The 20954-nt window shown below is 50.6% G+C and overlaps 2 protein-coding genes across 2 annotated transcripts; one reads left to right on the top strand and one right to left on the bottom strand.

Moving 5' to 3' along the window:
- Positions 1-7308: 7308 nt before the first annotated feature.
- Positions 7309-8804, bottom strand: LOC123165511 (uncharacterized). Its single transcript, XM_044583173.1, has one exon. It carries the CDS (start codon positions 8704-8706, stop codon positions 7738-7740), a length of 969 nt encoding a protein of 322 aa, XP_044439108.1. The 5' UTR covers positions 8707-8804; the 3' UTR covers positions 7309-7737.
- A 6654-nt stretch (positions 8805-15458) lies between these two features.
- On the top strand, positions 15459-16784 carry LOC123165519 (uncharacterized). The gene has a single exon (XM_044583184.1). The coding sequence runs from the start codon at positions 15530-15532 to the stop codon at positions 16445-16447; it is 918 nt and encodes a 305-aa protein (XP_044439119.1). The 5' UTR covers positions 15459-15529; the 3' UTR covers positions 16448-16784.
- Positions 16785-20954: the final 4170 nt, after the last annotated feature.

Below are 20954 nucleotides of genomic sequence, written 5' to 3' on the forward strand. Positions count from 1 at the left end.
CATTTATTGTCAATCTAACCTGTCACCCAAACACCTCTTTGGCCACAGTTAGTTCAGGGTTACTCATGAGTTAGTCTAACCTCTAGCTAAGTTAGAGTATCAAACAGGAGCAGTATAGGACATGCAAGTTGCTCAAAGCATACACGCAAGTTCGTACGTGAAAGGATTTTTTTTTTAAAACAGAACGTGAAAGGAATTTTTTTAGAATGCTCTTGGCATGTCGCTAACATGTGATAGTTAACCGACCTCAATAGACGGCAGAAACGCCAGTCCGCCGCACTTTGATAGAGACGAGGAGGGAGAAGCGATACAGGTTGCTGGATTACTAGAGATAGGTGTCGCACGGAAGCCAAGAAATATGGTGATAGCGTGGGTTAGCTATGTACTAGTATGATGTAACTACACTGGGCTGCCGTGTTTCGTACTCTTCAAGTCCACTGTGGAGATGATTGGTTAATTTTATATCGCTGAATAATATTAAATATTATGAGTGCAGACGCTCCACCACGAGGTTCCTTGCTCCTTCTCGGTCGTTCGGAATCTATGTTCTTCCACTCTATTTTTTTTACGTGAGCTTTGTTCATCCTTTTGCCAACACGCGAGACATCTAGCATCAAGGTGCACGTGTTATGCAAGGATCGTTCCATCTATATGAAGAACACGTGGGACTGGAACTACGAGACGGACATGTACCCAGGAGTGGACGTACGAACCTGAGTAATGTAGCGCAGTAAGTGAAGTAGAAAGGCACAAATGGTATGGACATGCGTGGCATATAGGGTGTGTTTGGTTGCGTTCTCGTCTCAGCATAGTTGTTCCCTCTTCATGCATGCTCAACTCAACACCCCTCTTCATGCATGCTCTCTTCATGCATGTTTCTAGTGTATTTGTGCTAAACTAGTGTGGACTCATGCACCCTCCATACACTCTATCAAACACCCAAAAGTAGGTCGAGAAGGGAACTCTTGGGCGGCATTTATCTCTTACTACGTACTACCACTAAATGTTGTACGTGCAATGCACGGTGATGTTATGGAGTACGTGCCTAAGTACTCTACTACTACTATATTAGTTGGAGGCACATATTAACTTTTATATTTGTTTACGTGTATGCCCCGAGACCTTCCAACTAGACATGTCTTTCTCTCCAGGTCGCACTTTGTATCGTTCATACCACTAAGTACTACTACGTGTGGTCTCCGACCCAGAAGTGGAGGAAGTGGAGACGCTCTACCACGCTGTTTTTTTACGTTGGGCTCTACCACGTTGTTCATGTCCCACTCCTTTCGCTGACGTGTGGGACATCCAGCACGTGCCGTATTTGGCACCCTTCGTCGTAAGAGTTGAAACGCTAGCATTCATAAGAAATGAAAAATAATTATAAATCGGCAGTGATACTATTTTTTTTGAACCAATCAGCAGTGATACTATACCACGCAGTTTCCTTGCTCCTCGATATCGGAAAGAATACTTCCGTTCGCCAACATGTGGGACGTCGACCATCCTGGTCCACTTGCCATGCACGCAGAACTCCAAGGAGAGTCACCCAGGTCGTCGCGCCGCAGTAACAATGACTAATGAGCCGTCAAATCACAGGCCCACTTCCCACTTTGAAGTTGCTCGGACGAAGGAACCATCATGACTTCGTTGAATTCCGCTTCTTGAAGAAAACTACTGTACCAGCAGTACTGCTAGCTACAGTAGTTACTCCAACAAAGGCCTCCTTTCGTTCATAGGATAGGAATTTGAAAATCATGGGAAGTGAGATGACATGCATCTCAATTCCTATAGAGAAAAAGATGCCATTTGATGCTTAGGATAGGAATTTTTCCATTTAGTCTAGGCTAATGTAGTGGTAATTTGCTCTAAAACTATAGTAGTAACTAGTAGTATTGGTACATGCTCGTACTCAGACACAGACACACACACTAACTACTAGTACTACTACTTCTCACATGCTGGCCAGACGCCGTCGTTCTCCTTCCCGGCTTTGTCGGCGACTCCCCACCGTGCTTGGATCTCCGCCGACCTCTCCGCAGCAGCGCGTGCGTCCTTTTCTTTCTTGCGGCGGCGAGCCTCTCTTTTCTTGAGTGCTTTCTGACTTTTCCGCTCCCTCTGTGCGGCTTTGGCCACCTCTTGCTCTACCGCCCATTCGGCCTTGGCATCTTCAAATTCCTCCCACATAGTTGTGAGGTCGCGAGCGGCGATGAACTCGGCACGGCGGGATGCCATCGCTTCCCTACCATTTTGTGTGCGGTCGTGGGCAGCGAGGAACTCGGCGCGGCGGGATGCCATCGCTGCCTTACCGGTTAGTGTGCGGCGCGGTGGCATGAACGACGCTTGGTGAGAGCTCTAGGGTGGAGTGGCCAGACAACCGTATAGTGCATTGGTTTGTCAAGAGCTCAAGGACAGAAGACGAAGCAAATTTGGATTCCCCTTCAATCCTGGTCATTTATTACCGAGTAAAATGCATTGGCGGTCGTCGAACTTGTCTTGATAGCTCACTTTGATCATTGTATACGAGATATGGTGATTATACGGTCACTGGCTCAGCGTATAGCTCCGTATTTGTCTGGTTGACCAGTCAAACAGTCCGCATGCGCCTCATCAGCTCATGTTCTTTATCTATCTACAAGGGCCTACCTGTCAATGGAGAAAGAAATATTGTAAAAACCAAAATTATGCGTATGTGGGGAATCAAACCACGGACTCGTCGCTGCAACGCACCCTCGTCAGCCAAATGAAAATGAAATACTTCACGTCAGACACTCACGCTCACGCTGTCAAAGCATGCTAATGCATGCACGTCGCCCTCTAAATCAAAGTCCTGCTCATGGCGCAACGCAAACGGCGAGCCCATCACCTGCGCGCCCCGGCGGTGCCTGCCATTACTGTTTAGACGTTTGATGGAGGCCTACGCGAACGCCGAGCATGTATTCACCTGGCTCAACACCAACGGTCATACTCGGACCGCCTTGCTCATGTATATCGTCCATCACAACGACAATCTATAAAACAGCCTAAGCTAAAGAGGGTACTATGGTAGTATGGTACGGAGTATGTACTATCGTGAGCGACCGATCTTAGTGCCACTGCACACCGAAACCCCATCCATCGCTAGCGCGCGCTTCCCGCCTGAAACGGTCACCGTCTCTCCAGAATGTCAATGCCGCATTCACCGGACTTAACTGCAGGTGCAATTGGTGTGTTGGGCCCACATGTCAGTAACCCAAACGCATCTGCAGTTAAGTCACTGAAGCAGCGTCCGCATTCACGCCCGGCGAACTTACTCCGGCGCCAGTTGTCCATCCGTCTGCCGCGGCTCATTGCCATTCGCCCGCTATATTAACTTGAGCCCCAGCTCCCAGCCATAGCCAAAGACCCACACTTATTCTCCTCCGGTCCCTTCCTTCTGTCGGCACCACTTCAACCATGGCCTCCTGGAGCTCCGAAGCTCTCTTGGACGTACTGTCGCAGGAGCAGACGAGGGACATCGGCGGCTCCGCTCCGGGTGCGCTCCAGCCTCCATGGGCTACCGTCGACCTCCTCCAGCCTCCACGGGCTCCTGTTCATCCAGCCTCCACCGCGCGCTACTCCACCGGCTACTGTTCAACCACCCCTCCACGGGCACCCCTCCACCGTCTACTGTTCATCCAGCCCTCCACACCACGGGGTCCTGTTCAACCACCCCTCCATGGGCACCCCTCCACCGTCTACTGTTCATCCAGCCCTCCACCACACCACGGGGTCCTGTTCATCCAGAGGCAACGCCACCGCTCACTGTTCATCCAACCCCCCCCCCCCCCCCCCCGCAACGCTCACTATACATCCCAGAGGCAGCATCGATCAGCTTCAGTTAGCAGCAGTAGCAAAGGAATCGCTCGATCGGGTTCAGTTAACAGCCATCGATCGATCGCTCGGGTTCAGTAACGCGTAGCCTGCGGTGCAATCGCTCGGGTTCAGTTAGAGCCCAACGCCTCGCTCGGGTTCAGTTAGAGCCAACGCCTCGCACACACGCGCGTACGCGTACGAGAGAAACGCGCATCGCTCGGCCCCCGACCTCCCACCGTAACCGGGAACTCCTCGAAATTTTCCTCGCCCTTGCTTCTACCACGGTTTTTTCCGTCAAGGACGGCCCAAAGAATGTCATGCAGCTGCGTCTCCGGCCCGCCCAGGACGAAAAGCCCATTTTCTGTCATGATTTTTTGTCATAGAAGTAGGAGCCCACCACATCTATGATGATACCGGGTTTTGTCACAATTATCGTCATGGAAGTGTCATATGTATGACAGATTTTTTTTCGTTGGGCCCAAAATGTCACGGATGTGTCTTTTTTTTGTAGTGTGAGCTTCTATAGCCTCCATGAGACCATCCATCAGGAGATCGCCAAGTACCAATCCAGATTCTTCTGGGCTGGGGAGGAGGATAAGCAGAAGTACCATATGGTTAGCTGGCCCGATATCTGCAAACCCAAGGACCAGGGAGGTCTTGGGATCCTGTCCTCCTGCCGCATGAACTTGGCCCACCTGACCCGTTGGCTCTAGCGCATTGCTAACGGCGACCGAGGTCTCTGGCTCACCATCATCCAGAACAAGTACCTTCGAGGACAACCCCTTGCATTCTGTCAGCGCTCGGGCGGCTCCCAGTTTTGGCAGGCCGTCGTCCAGCTGCTTCCTGTGCTTCGCATTAGCACATCCATCTCGGTTGGTACCGGGTCCTCGACCCTGTTCTGGTTTGATCGGTGGATTGGCGACTCCCCCCTGGCTGCGCGATTTCCGGAGCTCTTCACAATTGCAGTTGACCCTCGCGTCTCTGTTGAGACGGCCCTTATTGACTTAGGGCGCCTCACTTTCCGCCGCCCCTTTGGCCCCCCTGAAGTTGCTGCCTGGGACGCCCTACTTCAGGACATCGCCCTCCTCCCTATGGACGGCATTGACACCCCGGATGCTACCTCTTGGCGTCTAGAGCCTTCCGGCTGCTTCTCCACCAAATCCCTCTACGCGGCCATCGCCCCCTCGACGGCCCCCGAGCCCTTTAGTTTGATTTGGGACATCCGCTTGCCCCTGAAGATCAGGATCTTCCTGTGGCAATGGATCCGTGGCCGCCTCCCGTCCGGCGTGGAGGTCCTTAAGCGTAATGGACCTGGGAACGGGATGTGCCCCTTGTGCGACACGTTGGAGGATGCCAACCACATCTTCTTCTCGTGATCTACGGCTCAGTTCCTTTGGTCCTGTTTCCGTGAGACGGTTGGGGGCCAGTGGTGTAACACCAACTTCCCTAACCTGCTTGCGGAAATTCACGCCTCCCCCCTCGCTACCGCCATATTAGATGGCTCTGCGTTGGGGTCCTTGCCTGGACGCTTTGGACCGTTCGCAATAAGCTTGTCATTCAGAAGGTCCCTCTTCGACGTGCTACTGACGCCATCTTTAAAATGTGTGGATACTTGCAGCTCTGGCGGCCGCTTAGCCGCCTCCAGGATCGGGACGTCATCAACAACCTCATCGCCGACCTTCGATCGATGGCCTTCCGCTTGGCGCCTCCGCTCCCCCCCCCACCCCCGGAGCCCGACTAGATGCTTTGCCGCACCTCGCGTGTGCGTGCTTTTTGTCTTTTTCAGGGCTTGTTGAGCTGTGCCCTCAGCATTAACCCTTTGACTACTTGTTTGTGCTAGACCTTTGTGTGTGTGTGTGTGTGTGTGTGTGTGTGTGTGTGTGTGTGTGTGTGTGTTTGTGAACCTTGTTGGATTTTTGGCTTGGGCAGTTGCTTTATCTACAAAGCGGGGCGAAAGCCTTTTTCGGTAATATTGAATAATCAAATTCTTCAATTCAAATTCAAAGTTTTTGAGATCTTTTAAAAAGTGGATTAATCGGACGAGGACAAAGAGAGAGTCCCATTCTACATGTTAATACTCACAACAATGAAATTTCTAGTAAAAGGAAAATCCGTCGACTTTATAAGTTGTGAGGATTCAAGTCCCTCTATCCCCAAATCCTCTTTTATTCCCTAACTATACTATATTATGATTATTTATCCTCTTTTTTTCCTTTTTAAGGGGAGCTAAGCAGGCGACATTGAAGATGCTGGCGCAGAGGACTTCGGGTGACCTCGCGGCAGACGCCGGCAAGGCCGAGGCCACCGAGGTCCTGCTGCTTTGCTACCTAGTCCATCGATCGAACAGGGTGGTGATGGTGATGGTGGGTGAAAGAAGTCGACTACCGAAGGCAAGAGAGTTCGGGCACACAGTCAGACTGAAAGCAGAAGACATACTCCTTGGTGAGAAGTTTCCTCCTTGATGAGAAATTTCCAAACCTTTACAGGATGATATCTGTCTGGATCACGAGTGCACGGCTTGCGCAATGGTGACCACACCGTGGCAACAAAAATGCTATCACCCCCTCCCCCACCCCCCCCCCCCCCACGATTTTACTCCGAAGGGTTTGTTGGGATTCATCCAGCGGATTGATCACATAAAAATCCACAAACGCACTGAAAAACTGTCACTGACACAAGGGCCTGTATTGTGACCTTTTTTTTTTCAATTTCTCTTCACGTTTTCTTGCGTTACAAAACTTGCGGCCTAGATGTGTTTTTAACACGAGCAGCCGATCATAGACCTACTCGTACTTAACATGGTAACCAAACATGAAGGACTTGATACACTTTCCTAATCTAACAGTTAAGGTGTACTTTCGAACTAGAGGGAGAACTCAATGTTAAGCTTCGAAACAAGATAAATGCCGGCGGGAGGGACCCCGTTCTCATTTTTGCTAGGTTGAACGTCTTAGTTGGGGCTGTGTGGCGGCGGCGATGTCCCTCCGTAGTAATAATGTCTCCCACGTCCTATCTCCGTCCCGATGGTGTGAATAGCGTTGTCGGGGGATGTGTGGAGGTGTGTCTCCGTCGGATCTCAAGGGATTCGATCGTTGCTGGTCTTCGATGGATCTCTTTGGATCCAGTTTTTGTCCGTCTTCGTTCGTGTGGTTCCAGGTTTGATCTTTCCAATCTACAACTCTCTTCATCGGCGATGGTTGCTGCTCTGGTGTGTTGGTCCTTTGGGGCCTTAGCACGACGACTTCCCGACTGTCTATTACAACAAGGTTTGCCCGAATCCGGTGATGCAGGGGCGATGACGGCGGCGCGCCTTCGGCTCGCTCCAGTGCTTGTAGTCGTCGCTAGGTGGTCCATAGACCTAGTTGTAATTTTTATTACCTCTTGTGTTCTCTGTACTGCCATGATTGATGAATAGATTGAAAATTTCTCTCGCAAAAAAAAAAAATAAATTCTTTAAAAAAAGTTAAATGAAGTAGCACAAATCTTAAAGTAACCACGGACCGTGGATCCATGTATTGATTTTCTCAAGGTAAGGGTTGCTTGGGAAAAGAAAATTTGAACAAATCAAACACTTGAATTGGTGCATATGGCCATACTGTTCATCCTACTGCATTTACTTTGATCCATGAGTATAATTTTGCACTCAGCACATTATATAATCCCAACTACCAGCATGCATGTCTTTGTACACTGACAAGCGGATCAGACATATAATACACATCATACGACTAGCATGCATGTCTTTCTACACTGACAAGCGGATCAGACATATAATACACATCATACGACTGCAAGATCTTATGAATCGTCTCAAATCATCTTGGAGCTAGCTTAGGTACTAGTAGAGAGAAAGCTTAGTTCGTAGTACTACCGTGGTGGAGTCGTCGACATGCAGGACGCGGCTAGCTAGGCAGTAGTTTCAGGGATCTGCTCCGTCGTCACCGGCTGCAGCTCCACGCCGTTGTCGCCGTCGACGGCGAGCCGCTCATACTCTCCGATGTAGTCGAGGTGGACCTTGTCGACCACCTCGTGATGGTGGTTCTTGCACACAATGTAGATCACCGGCTGCGCCGCCAGCGTCAGCAGCACCACCGCCCACAGAGCCACGAACACCGCCACTCCCGCGGCCAGCTGGAAGCCGAGGCCGAGGCCAAGCGCGTCGCCCAGCACCAGCCGCGGGAAGGCCAGCTGCAGGGCGAGGAAGCAGCCGTCGAGCGTGAGGAAGACGGCCGCCGCGGGCCAGAACTTGCCGGCGAGGAGCGCGCGGCTCTTGCGCAGAGCGGCAAATTCGACGGCGTCCTCGAGCACCGACGCGACGCAGGCAAGGTGGAGCAACGGGGCGACGTAGGCCACTCCGGCGAGGCAAGCGGCCACGCCCAGCAGCTGCAGCGGTAGGCCGACGCCGACCTCGTAGTGGAGCAGGAGCAAGGCGGCGAGGGAGACGTACAATATGACAAAGGCGAGTACGAGTGCGAGGAAGAAGGTAGAGGCGAGGCGCGTGAGGGGGACACGGGGAAGGTGCCGCAGGAGGCTCTGGGAAGCGCGGAGGTCGCCCTGGGTACAGTAGAGGGAGGCGATGTGGAACACGTAGATGGCGGTGCAGGCGAGCGAGGAGAAGGCGATGCCGATTATCGAGACGACCTCGAAGAGTAACCCGGCGAGGAAAACGACGAAGTGGAAACCGTCGTTGGTCAGGAGGGAGTCGATGCCGTGGAAAGCGGCGATGTGCGCGAGCAAAAGTGCAGAGAGAAGCGCGGCTTCCACGCCGGCCGCCGCGTAGGGGAGGATGGAGGGGAAGACCACCCGGTAGATCTCTCGACAGATGCCGGCGAGCCCGAGGCCCCCGAGATCCTGCTGCTCCGGTTCCCACTCCATTGATCTTGCACGGTGGTGGTCGGTCAGTGCCGGCCTGGTGGTGCGTGGTCGTGGAGAAAGAAGTCGACTGCTGGAGGGAAGAGACCAGCACAAGCACAAGCACAAGCGCAGACGAGGAAGCAACAAAAGGTGGGACTGGGCTGACCGGTTTTATTTTCCTTTTGGCATGGGCTGGGCAGCATGCTGGACAACATACATACATGCACATCATACATGTGACATGTGACAGGAATTAATGATCAACCCGATGTTTTGAGCTAGCTAGAAACCGTACGTGTTGGTGTCGGAAAAGACAGCTTTTGTAAACTGACTAGCAGAACAGCTTTTGAAAACTGACTAGCAGAGAATGTACGTGTATACTCTAGTGTGCCGTGATTTGCATTGGCGTCGTAGTGTAGGTTTTACGAATTTTCAAACACGGAAAAGTATGCATGCATGGCACTTTATACAGAGTTTTTTTTCTTCTACTTTTTCATCGTGTCATCCTGACCATAACTTTCAGTGCTCTAATCGCCGTCTCAATTTGCGGTGTATTGACATCATTTTAAATTTAAATTTGTGTTTCAGCAACACCTTAGCTACCATCAAAAAGAAAAAGAAGCAACAGCTAGGCCACGGACCAGTTTACTCCCCGCGCGCAAGCCTTCCCACACTTTGCCACTGCAAGCACTGCATCAATTCTTGCACCGGAATGGAGTGGCATGCATATCTCTGCATGCATGAAGCCATGACCACCAAAGCAATCACGTAAGTAGTAAAAAGGACAGAGACGATGGAGACGTGAGGGTGGTGGCCACTCCATACGTGAAGCTTCCCGGAAACAGGGACTGGCTGTGACTGCGGCATCGCTCGCGTGTCGAGAGTCGATCCATAGCTCGATCTATCGACCGACGTGCTTGCCATCGGTGCCGTCGATGTGGAACCCATCAAGGCCACTTCAGCCGCAACGAACAAAAGGACACATTATAGGGGTTTGTTACAACTTGCTAGCCAAGCTCACCTACACCTAATTAAGCATCTCTGGTAATGGCTCTTGGGCCTTCATCTGAAATTCAGATGTTTTTTTATAGAAAAAACAGATGTTTACTTTTCTGGTAGATTCTATAAGCTTATTTTTCAGCACATACATGTCTCGGCTCCTTTTAAGTGGATTTGGGCTTATAAGTGTGTCAAGAAAATTAAGTTCTTTCATGGCTCGTGTTATCCGATCGGCTAAAATACAAAAGGATATGCAGCGGAATGATGGGGTTGTGCTTCTTAGCGCATCTCCAACACGGGTCACTGAAACGTCTGCAAATGTCCGGATCATCAAATTGGGTCGGACCGCTGACTTCACACCTCTGACCCACACCAAAAAACGTGTCCGCGTTGAGAAACCTCGTTGCATTCATATTGACTTCACTGGCTTCCTGCCTATTTTTGCATACATTTTATCAAACTCGTTACATTTCATTTGAATGTTGTGTTTGAAATAGGGGACATAGTTGGATGGCCGACGCCCATCCCGATGTCTGTAGACATTTTAGAACATGTACAACTAGGCATCTCAAACCCATCTTAAACGCTCGGGCTGGCGAACCGGTCAACCGGTCAAAAAAAACCCAACCCATCTGGACGCCTCAAACCGGCCTCAAATACCCGGGCTGTTCGACGGCCCTCATATCCAACCCAAATGTAGGGCAGATATGGGGCAGCCCAGTCGCGTCCACCATATCAGCCCGGCCCACCACCGACCCCACGTCGTCCCCGCAAAAACCCCAATCTGCCTCCTCTCCGAACCCTAGCTCTCAGCCCACTCTACTCTCTCGCTCCGTCCGCTCCTCTCCTTCTCCAAAACCCGCGTCCGCGTTGAGACACCTCGTGCATTCACACTGGCTTCACTAGCCTCTGGCCTATATTTGCACTTATTATATCGAACTCGATACATTTCATTTGCAACGGGGGGCATTTGGGGGATACAGTTGGATGGCCGTGTTTGACACGAAGAAGAAACACCCATACAAAAAGATAGAGATGTGTTGTATAAATGTCTCCCATGCACCGGGGAACAAAATGTTGCAGGGCTTGCCAGTGTACAAAGTACACAAATACAAACAGAAGAAAATAAAAGAAAAGGTGAGGCCTGCTGGCACGACCAAGTGATCAAGCGATCGTGGTCTCCTGGTTCTCGGAGGTCTCGGGAAAGCCCCCGTTAATTACTTACTGGCTTTGGAGGTAGATGCATCGGCGGTTTCCTCATCGTCCGGGGTCTTGTCGATATCCATATCAGTCGCAGCCGAGGCCGGGCTGTAAAGGTTCATCATCCACTCGGTCAGTACAAGGGAATCGGTCAGAACAAGAAAATACGGAGAGAACATTTACCCAGAAGCAACATGAACGTCCATCTTGATTCTAGGCAAGGTCTTTCGAGCCTTCGAAGGATTGATCTTGGGCTGCTTGGTGACCTTCTCAGCCAATTCTGGAGTCGAAGACCGAGCGCGCTTTTGAGATGGAGCGCTCGAGGCCATAGCCTTTCCGCGCCTGCCCGCGGGATCATGGTGCTGCTTGGATCGATATTCGGAACGAGGTGGTGAGTCGGCTACCTCTCGTCGTCCGACTCATCGCTCTCATCTTCATCATCGTCGGCTGGTGACTCCCACTCGCCGCTCTCCTCCGCACTGTCCTCGCCTTCATGGTCCTGCTCCAGAGCTTGCTCGCCATTGGGCATTGAGTACATCTCTGTATAAATCTACAAAACAAGGAGCCGAGTGGAAATCAGTCGGATCAACAAACAGTCAGAAAACACATCCAAATTTAATCAGTTGTAGTGGCCAAACCTTGTCTAGCTGGTTGCTGTCGCTGAAAGGTTTGACTCTCCTAGCGCCCCTGGGGTTGTCCTTGTTCCCGGTGATGCCCCTCAGCCACTCGGCCACTGTTTTTGCCTCCACCTCCTCCGCATGAACCCGAGCGGTATCACCAGCCCCGGAGTACATCCACATGGAGTGGTCACGAGCTTGGAGTGGTTGAATGCGCCGACTGAGGAACACCTCCAGCCGATCCATGCTGGTGAAACCTTGGTTGATCAGTTGAACTACTCCCTCGACCAGCATGCCTGTCTCCGCCTTCTCCGTGGCGGTCACTTTCAACGAAGATGGAGTTTGAACACAATCAAAAGAAAAAGGGGGAAGTCCAGTCGACTGGCCTGGGGTCACGATATCCTGGCAATAGAACCAGGTCGACTGCCAGCCCCTGACCGACTCAGGAAGAGTCATCGAAGGGAAGGAACTCCTCTTCCTCTTCTGAATACCCAGACCCCCACACATCTGGATAACATGGGTTTTCTCGTCGTCCGAGTTCGCTTTCTTCACTGTTTGGGAGCGGATGGTGAACATGTGCTTAAAAAGACCCCAGTGCGGTCGACACCCCAGAAAATTCTCGCACATGGACACGAATGCAACAAGGTATGTGATGGTGTTGGGAGTGAAATGATGGAGTTGAGCCCCGAAGAAATTCAAGAAACCTCGAAAGAAGGGGTGCGGAGGAAGCGAGAAACCGCGGTCGACATGAGTGGCAAGCAGAACACACTCACCCGGTCGCGGTTGTGGCTCCGTTTCCCCCTCCGGCAGCCGCGCAGACTCATGGACGATCAGCCCTAACTCGGAAATATCATCCAAGTCTTCCTGCTGAAGCGAGGAACGGATCCAATCTCCCTGGATCCAACCCCGCGGCAGCCCCGAGCGCGATGAAGATCCCCGATTCGTCTTCTTGCCTTTCGCCGCCCCCGTCGCCTTCTTCGTGCGTTCCAGCGCCGCCGTTTTCTCCTTCCCCATGGCGGCGGAGCGGAGACGTCGAGAGTGGAGAAGCCGGATGAGGTGAAGGAGCGAGAGGAAGAAGAAGGAGAATGGGCACGCACAGTGCGGACGCCTCGGCCTCGCCGCTTTTAAAGGCCCACTTTCGAGTGGCTGACGCGTGGGTCCGGGCAATCCTGTCAAATCCCGCAACAGGCGCACACAGGATACGTGGCGAAAAAGGTGGCGCAAAAATCGAAACGTCCTGTTTATCCACCCCGCTTACCACGGCACGCTCCGCCTGGCGCGCTTCCACCGAAATTTCGAATCCCGTGAAATCCGGGATCCTCTGCAACCGATCACGCCAAAGATTTCGCGTCAAAGACAACACTCGGCGGGTGACGTTATAAAAACCAATCGGCAATTTCTGAATCGATCAAGGCAACTGAAATGAAGCCGAAGTTCCAACACTAGCCCCCGTTCAGAGATGAATTCTTGAGAAAGGCAAGAGTCAAAGCAAGATCAACTTCAACCTTCTTTTCACTCGGACCTCCATCCATTCGGGGGCTAATGATGAGGACATAGACCTGGGATAGGGTAATAGGCCTGACCTATACGTCCTACCTAAGGTCCTTGTCCTAGAAGCAAAGAAGTTCAAGAGAAAATAGAGATGGCTCAACAAAGGTGTCGAGTGCAATCCACTCGACCTACCATTCACTCGGAGATCCCTCCTTATTTAGGTCACTCGACCACTCAACCACTCGACGTGCAGAAGACCTAAAGCCACTCCGCGCAGCAACGGTCGGGCGTTTACTCATAGACTTAATGATAATTTATAGCACTTTATTATTGACGTTACCTGTAACGCTCTCGCTTTATGTACATTGAATCCTATGTAACGGAGGGGAGCTGGGGTCCTGGCGCACTCTATATAAGCCACCCCCTCCTCTGAGACAAGGGTTCGCACCCCCTGTAACTCACACGCATATAATCCAGTCGACCGCCTCCGGGCTCCGAGACGTAGGGCTGTTACTTCCTCTGAGAAGGGCCTGAACTCGTAAAACTCGTACGTACAGCTTCTCCATAGCTAGGATCTTGCCTCTACATCCCTACCCCCATTTTACTGTCAGACTTAGAACCACGACATATAGTACTCCTTTCTTTTTCCCTACTACACCAACCTACACACACTGACCATTAATTGCGGCCTGTTTAATTCAACCGAGACGAGGGATTCTCCATTCCAGTGCTCGTTTTTCGGAGCAGGAAAATGTAACACGGACGAATAACATTTACTACGTGGATAGGTGATCGATGCTCGCGGAAGTGTGGGTGTGAACTCTCTCTGCCCCGTCACGGCCACCGACTGGCCAGCATTTTGATGTTCGTTCCCCTTCCCCTGTTCCTCCCGACTAAGTTTTTTTACCGGTGGCGGGAGCTACCGGCACAGCTCCAGCCAATCACCTTGCACCACCGCACACTGTAGTTTATACCACATGCAGTATAACACTGTTTGCTCATATTTACTAAATGTTTGTATTTCACCACCCTGGCCCACCACGTGATGTCATCCACATGCATGTATGTCAAGAATGTGACACCTCTCATCTCTTTTCCCTTACACAATAAATCCATACTTTTATTTCAGCTTTGCTAATTTAACTCGTCCGTATCTTTTAAACCATAATTTTATTAATGAAACTTTTTATATATATGAACTTGTGGCGTTCAGACCTTTAAAACAAGACCAATTTTGAATATATTTCAAACACGTTTGAATTTCAATGTTTCAATCGATTTATTTCACTTCAACTATTTCAGTCAGTTGAAATTCTGATTTCATTTATTTCAAAAAAAAATTTGAATAATTTCAAGCAATCGTTTCAGATAACAAATTCACAAATTATTTCACTCGGTTCAAGAATCCGGTTTCATTTTTTTCTTACAACCATTTCAATTATTTCAGACTTACTACACTTTTTCAAAATACTATTTCATTTACTTCGGATAAGTCTCCACTATTTCAAAAAGAATGAGCTAATATATTTCAATAATTTCATAACATATTTCACTTTTTCAAAATACTTTTTATAGAAACACTACTTTGACCCAAGCTGATTTCACTACAAACCCTTCACCCCATTTCAAAAACACATGTTTCACTCATTCCAAAACATAATTTCACAAAAAAATGAAAACGCATTTCACTCATTGCTCTTGTTCTAAACAGCTCCAAACATCGTATTTACTTCAACTATTTCAAAAAATAGATTCACAAAAAATTTCACTCAATTCAAGAATCCAGTTTCAGTTTTTTCTAAAAACATTTCAAAAAAATTCAGATGTATTTCACTTTTTTGAAAACCTTTTCACTTATTTTGGATAAGACTCCAGTATTTAAAAAAATGAGTTTATACATTTCAATAATTTCATAACATATTTCACCTTTTCAAAAACATTTTCAAATTTTCAATCTTTTGAAACAAACTGATTTTAATACTAAAACCCTTCACGCCTTTTAAAAAACACAAGTTTCACTCATTCCAAAAACTTAATTTCACTAATATTGAAAACCGATTTCAAATGAATTGAAACATTCAAATTTAAACATTTCTGAAATGTATCAAATTGGTCTTATTATAGAGGGCTTAAGGCTAGGAATTCAATTATATAAAAAGTTTCATAAAGGAGTTTATGGTTTAAAATATATCAATGATTTAAAAGAGCAAAGATGAAATAAAAGGGTACATTTAGTGTGTAAGAGAAGAGAGAGACTTTGACAACTTTTCCTGCCATGCATGCATTGTGGGGGCCAGGAGCCGTATATGGTCTCCTATAGGCTTGGTATGAAAACAACCAATAATTAATTGGTGGACCCCCGCACGAATCATGATGCATATGTGGATGATGGATGCTTCACCGGTAGCTCCCTTGACCGGTAAAAGAGACTTTGCGCTGTTCCTCCCAGTCTGCCCATCCTCTTTCCTTCACTTCAGTAGCTCACTTTCCTTCTCCTCAACCACCACCCGGCCTCTTCCCTACGTGCTCGCCGATCGATGGAGTGGACACCAAAGCAGCAGGCTCTCGGCGGCCTCGGCCTCGCCGGCGTCTGCCGGGAGACCTGCCGTGTGATCCGCCGCGCCATGCTCCCCAACTTCGTCAACCTCGGTCCCCCGCTGCTCTCCGCGCTCTTGCTCGCCACCTCCGCCGCCATCCGCGCCCTCTGCTCCCGCGTCCTCTCCGACCTCCACCACGACGGCCCCGGCCTCCTCCGCCTCGTCACGGACCGGCTCGCCTTCTTCCTCCTCGTGGCCGTCTCCATCGGCGTCGTCCTCCTGCTCGTGCTCCTCTGCGCCACCGCCGCCTTCGTCTTCTGCATCGCCTCCCTCTACTGCACCGGAGGCGACCTCCGCGCCGCCGATCGCGTCCTCAGGGGGTTCCCCACGTTCCCGCTCGCGCGGCTCGTCTACACGTTCCTCCTCTCCGCGGTCCCCTTCCTCGTGATCTGCGCCTCCCTCTCCGTCGCCGCCCTGTTCCATCCCCAGGAGCTGCTTGGCTCTCCTCCGGACAAGACCATGCTGCCGCTGCAGCTGCTGGGATGGGCCGCATGCCTCGCCGGCGCGGCCTACGTCGCCGTGGTGTGCCAGCTGGCCTGCGTGGTGTCCCTGCTCGAGGATGCCATGCTCTTCGGCGCCCTGCGCAAGAGCCGTGCGCTCGTCGCCGGCAAGTTCTGGGCGGCCGCCGGCGTCTTCGGCACGCTCGACGGTTGCATCTTCGCCTTGGTGCTCGCTTTCCGGGCTCTGGTGGTGGACGATGCGCTGGGCCTCGGCCTCGGGTTCCAGGTGGCCGCCGGGGCGGCGATGGCGGTGGCTCTGTGCGCGGTCGTGCTGTTGACGCTGGTGGCGCAGCCGGTGGTGTACATGGTGTGCAAGAACCACCACCACGAGGTCGTCGACAAGGTTCACCTCGACTGAGTACGGGCGGCCGTGACACGGGCGTGGAGCTGCTGCAGCCCGTCAAGACGGTGCAGATTCCAGCGACTCTGACTAGCCAGCTGCATCCTGTCCACGACCCCATGGTAGCAACTTGAAGAAGATTTGCTTAAGTGGTACAGTAGCTTAGTAGTAGTAAGTTGCTGTAGTCCTAAGTTTATGTCAACTCTCGTCGTGACTCGTGAATTTATGTCTGATTATCACTGCACCGGATGTGCATGCGATTATATATGTGTGAGGGTCTGTGAGACCCTGAGTAGTAGTGCTGGATAGGAGTTTGATATATTTTATATGGCCAAAGCGTGTAATCGTGGTCACATAATTCTGCAAAGATGCTTATTTACTTGCACGTCCTGTCATTATTATTGTGACCCTACTACCGTTTCATTTTTTTTTCTCAAAGAGAAGAAATTGCTTCATTGGAATTGGTACAGTAAGTCATTTTAGAAAAAATATATTTGGCACAGTATGTGAAACTATAAGGATGCAACAAATATTTGGAAAGACAAACCCCTCCAAATGTTATTTAGAAAGCTACAAGGAATTAGTCTGTTATTCGCAAAAAAAAAAAAGGAATTTAGTCTGTCAAAGAAGAGGTCAATAATATGCCTGATATTTTCAGTTTTGTTTGTCATAGATGTGGTTATTAGATCGTATCTTCATATTGCTTTCATGATTATTAGTGTGTGTGCGCGCGCGTGTTTGTCTTGTCATACTTAAAATCTCAACCATCTATGATCCGTCTAGATATTCCATCTAGCAGCAAGTATGATCTCCAATGAATATGGGTGCTTAATCCTAGAATTGACAATAAGAGAGCCTCGGAGGTGCTTAAGTGAGACTGCCAACGATAATTCCAACGCCGGCTAGTAAAACTGACAGGAGATATGTGCAATAGATCCTAGTTGCCTCCTCAAAACATAGGGACTTGTAGAATGATGGATAAAACAGTTTTATCTTAATCATGCCACATAATTTAAAGATGACAATAAAAATACATGTACAGTGGGTTATCATTTAGTCTTGCCTCTAATAATTTGATATACCCTAAATATGTGGTGAGAGATATCGTGCTGAGAGATCATCTCTTAATCAAGAGAAGGCAGACATTTTCTTATGGTTTGTCTCTCCTCCACATCAGCATTTATCATACATAACACTCCTAAGAGAACACTATTGTATACATTCTAATGACGTCTCCAACGCAGATCACCAAACACACCACATAAAATGTCTACGGACATATGGACGAGCGTCGGCCATCCAACTGTGTCCTACAAATGTCCCCCGTTTCAAACACAACATTCAAACAAAACATAACGAGTTCAATAAAATACATGCAAAAATAGGCAGGAGGCCGGTGAAGTTAGTGTGAATGCGACTAGGTTTCTCAATGAAGATAGGGGTTTTGGGGTTGGGTCAGAGATGTGAAGTTAGCGGTCCGACCCAATTGGATGATCCGGGCATTTTAGGGCGTCTTGGTGACTTTTTTTTAGAAAAGGAGGAGGACCCCGGCCTCTGCATCTTGGCGACGCATGCGGCCACTTTATTAATTATTCTCAAAAGACCTTACAAAGTCATACAATAGTAAGACTAAAGCAACCGTCTAAGTAACAACCGTCGCTACACCTATCCAATTGATGAAGGGGCGCTGATAGCCTGGGCTTAATACCAAACAGACATCGCAGCCAAACCTAAACATCTAAGACCTGAGGTCCCAACCAGGACACCTGCCGGGTATGGGGCACCTACCAGTCCGGCGCACTCCTCAACCAGGACGTCTGCCAGGTATGAGGCCGCCGCAGCCACCTGTCACCAATCCATCTTCAGAGCTGCACTGTTGCATCTACCGTGCCAGGTGTCTCTGCCATCGACGCCACCACGACGCCAGACAGCATCGTCCTCCTACGCGAGTCCATCCTCGCACATCGAACTCCGAATCTGCACTGCGCCACGCCGTCGAGATCCGTCGCCATCAATGTGTAGCATGAAGCACCGCTCCACCAAAGATGCCGTCCGCTGGTCCCGCGAAGCTGAGTGCACCTCCAAGAATGCCGCCCCCAAGGGGGTAACGACACATGATTGCCGCCAACATCCGATCAGCTGATCTAGGGTTTCCCCCGGAGGTATTGAGTGGAGTTGGGAGCTTCACCTCGATGATGCCTTCATGAAGGAAACGATGATAAGGTCATCGTCATCACCGGCTCCGGCCATCGACCGAAGACCAGGATTTCACCCGGATCCGTCCCAAGAAATCCACCTGACAACCTGTGCACCGTTTCGACCGCCTTCAAAGCCCCAGATCCAGCCGCCTAGATCCGACGACCAACCGCAACAACAGTGCGACCGTAGGAGCCCTGACGCACCGGCCACTGACTGAGTGTGCCACCACTGGAGCCTAGGAGGAGGGCTCCCACCCCGCCTCGCCAAGCCACGAGAGCCGCCGAGAAGGATCCCGCACGCTCGTCACCGTCTCTGATCCGAACCAATCCATAGCAGGTCGCCATCACAGATCCGCCTGGGACAGGGACTGGACCACGCCATGCCGCTGCAGGAAGCCCTAGCTTCACTAGCCGCCACCCTCCAGGGCCGCCGCCCCGAGATCCAGACAGAACATCGCCGCTGCCATCGGCCATGTTCCGCCGCCGACGACCGGCCAAGCCGCCGGCCACTGCGACCTACACCGCCATGACCAAACACGCCCACCGAGCAGCCGACACCACCAGATCTTCCACGAAGCCCGCAGCTCCGCCGCCTCCTCCCATCACCACGCCGCCACTGCGCCGTCGGCGGACTCAGATCTGCCGCGCCGCCGCGACGGCTCAGATCGGGGAGGAGGTCCCCTGCGCCCCGGGTGACCCGCCTCACCCAAAGGAACGCGGAGGGAAGGGGGCCTCCGCCACCGCCGTCAGCTACCCGGGGCTTTGCCCGGTGACCTCCTCCAACGGCGGCGGAGGGGAGGGGGAGGAGGGGTTGGGAGCCCGGCGGCGGTGAGGGTAGGGTTCCGCCCGAGCCGCCCTAGCGGGGGGCGACACCTCATATACTTATGTGTCTAAAATTGGGGGAGAATTTCACTTCCCCGGCCTCTGCACCAACTAGGGATGCATACGACCATTTTAGTATGAGTATCAAGATAAACATGATCCTCAGGATTTTTGTGTGACATGTGTTCAAATTCCCTAGGAAGCACAACCCCATCAGTACCTGGCATATCCTTCGTATTTAGCCGATTGGGTAACATGAGCCATGAAAGAACTTACTTTTCTTGACACACTTATAAGCCCAAATCCACTTAAAAGGAGCCAAGACATGGATGTGATGAAAAGGGAGCTTACAGAATTACCAAAAAAGTAAACATCTAAGTTTTTTTCAAAAAGAAAATCGGAATTTCAGATGAGACCCAAGAACCATTACCAGAGATGCGTTTGACTAGCTGTTTAGGTATATAGGTGTTGGAGTAGCTGTTTACGTGTAGATGAAGTTGGCTAGCAAGTTGTAACAAACCCCTATAATGTGAATATACAGCGCACCGGGCATCTACGGATGATGACATGCTTTCTCCTTTGTTCATAGCAGCTGAAGTGGCCTTGATGGGTCCCACATCGACGGCACCTATGGCAAGCACGCCGGCCCCGCCTGATCGATCGAGCTTTCGATCCACTCTTGACACGCGAGCGATGCCACAACCACAGCCAGTCCTGTTTCCGAGAAGCTTCACGCATGGGGTGGCCACCACCCTCACGTCTCTGTCGATGCAGTCTGTCCTTTTACTACTTACGTGTTTGCTTTGGTGCAAGAATTAATTGATGCCATGCTTGCAGTGGAGGTTGTGCAGCAAAGTGTGAAGCTAGCTAGGCGCGGGGACTGAGCAAAGTCAGTAAACTGGTCCGTGGCACGCTTGAACACATACATACACTCTCTAATCAGTTTTCAAAAGATGTCATTTTCGACACTAACACGGTTTCCATCTCAAAACATATGTCTGATCATTAATCACGTCGCATGTCAAATGTATGAGATGTGCATGTATGTTGTCCAGCCCTCCACAGTGCCTCACAAGAACTCAACATGCTGCCCCATGCCACCATCTTTTACCAAGATTGTCCAGGCCAACCACAAGAACACTTTCAGTTTCAGTGGTGTAGTGGTGCTTAAAAGAAATTAAGGCCAGCCAGCGAGTATCATTTTCTTTCTTTCCTTTTCCCCGAAAAGTACAGGGTGAATCCCTTGCCTCTGATGCACGCAGCCATACGAGTAGTATTCCCCATTTCCCCGCGCCCTTGCTTCTTGTGTCTCAGTGTGGGGCTGTGGGCTCGGGCTGATCGATCTCTTACCTTCAGCAGTTCACTTCCTTTCTCCACGACCACCACCATACGTGCTCGGCCATCAATAGAGTGGGAGCCCAAGCAGGAGGACCTCGGGGGCCTAGGCCTCTCTGGCATCTGCGGCGAGCTCCACCGGGTCGTCTTCCGCTCCATCATCGGCTACT

This window comes from Triticum aestivum, chromosome 1D (assembly GCF_018294505.1).
Source record: "Triticum aestivum cultivar Chinese Spring chromosome 1D, IWGSC CS RefSeq v2.1, whole genome shotgun sequence".
NCBI lineage: Eukaryota > Viridiplantae > Streptophyta > Magnoliopsida > Poales > Poaceae > Triticum > Triticum aestivum.

Coding starts and splice junctions, on each gene's coding strand:
- LOC123165511 (XM_044583173.1), bottom strand. CDS start 8,706: ATGGAGTGGGAACCGGAGCAGCAGGATCTCGGGGGCCTCGGGCTCGCC.
- LOC123165519 (XM_044583184.1), top strand. CDS start 15,530: ATGGAGTGGACACCAAAGCAGCAGGCTCTCGGCGGCCTCGGCCTCGCC.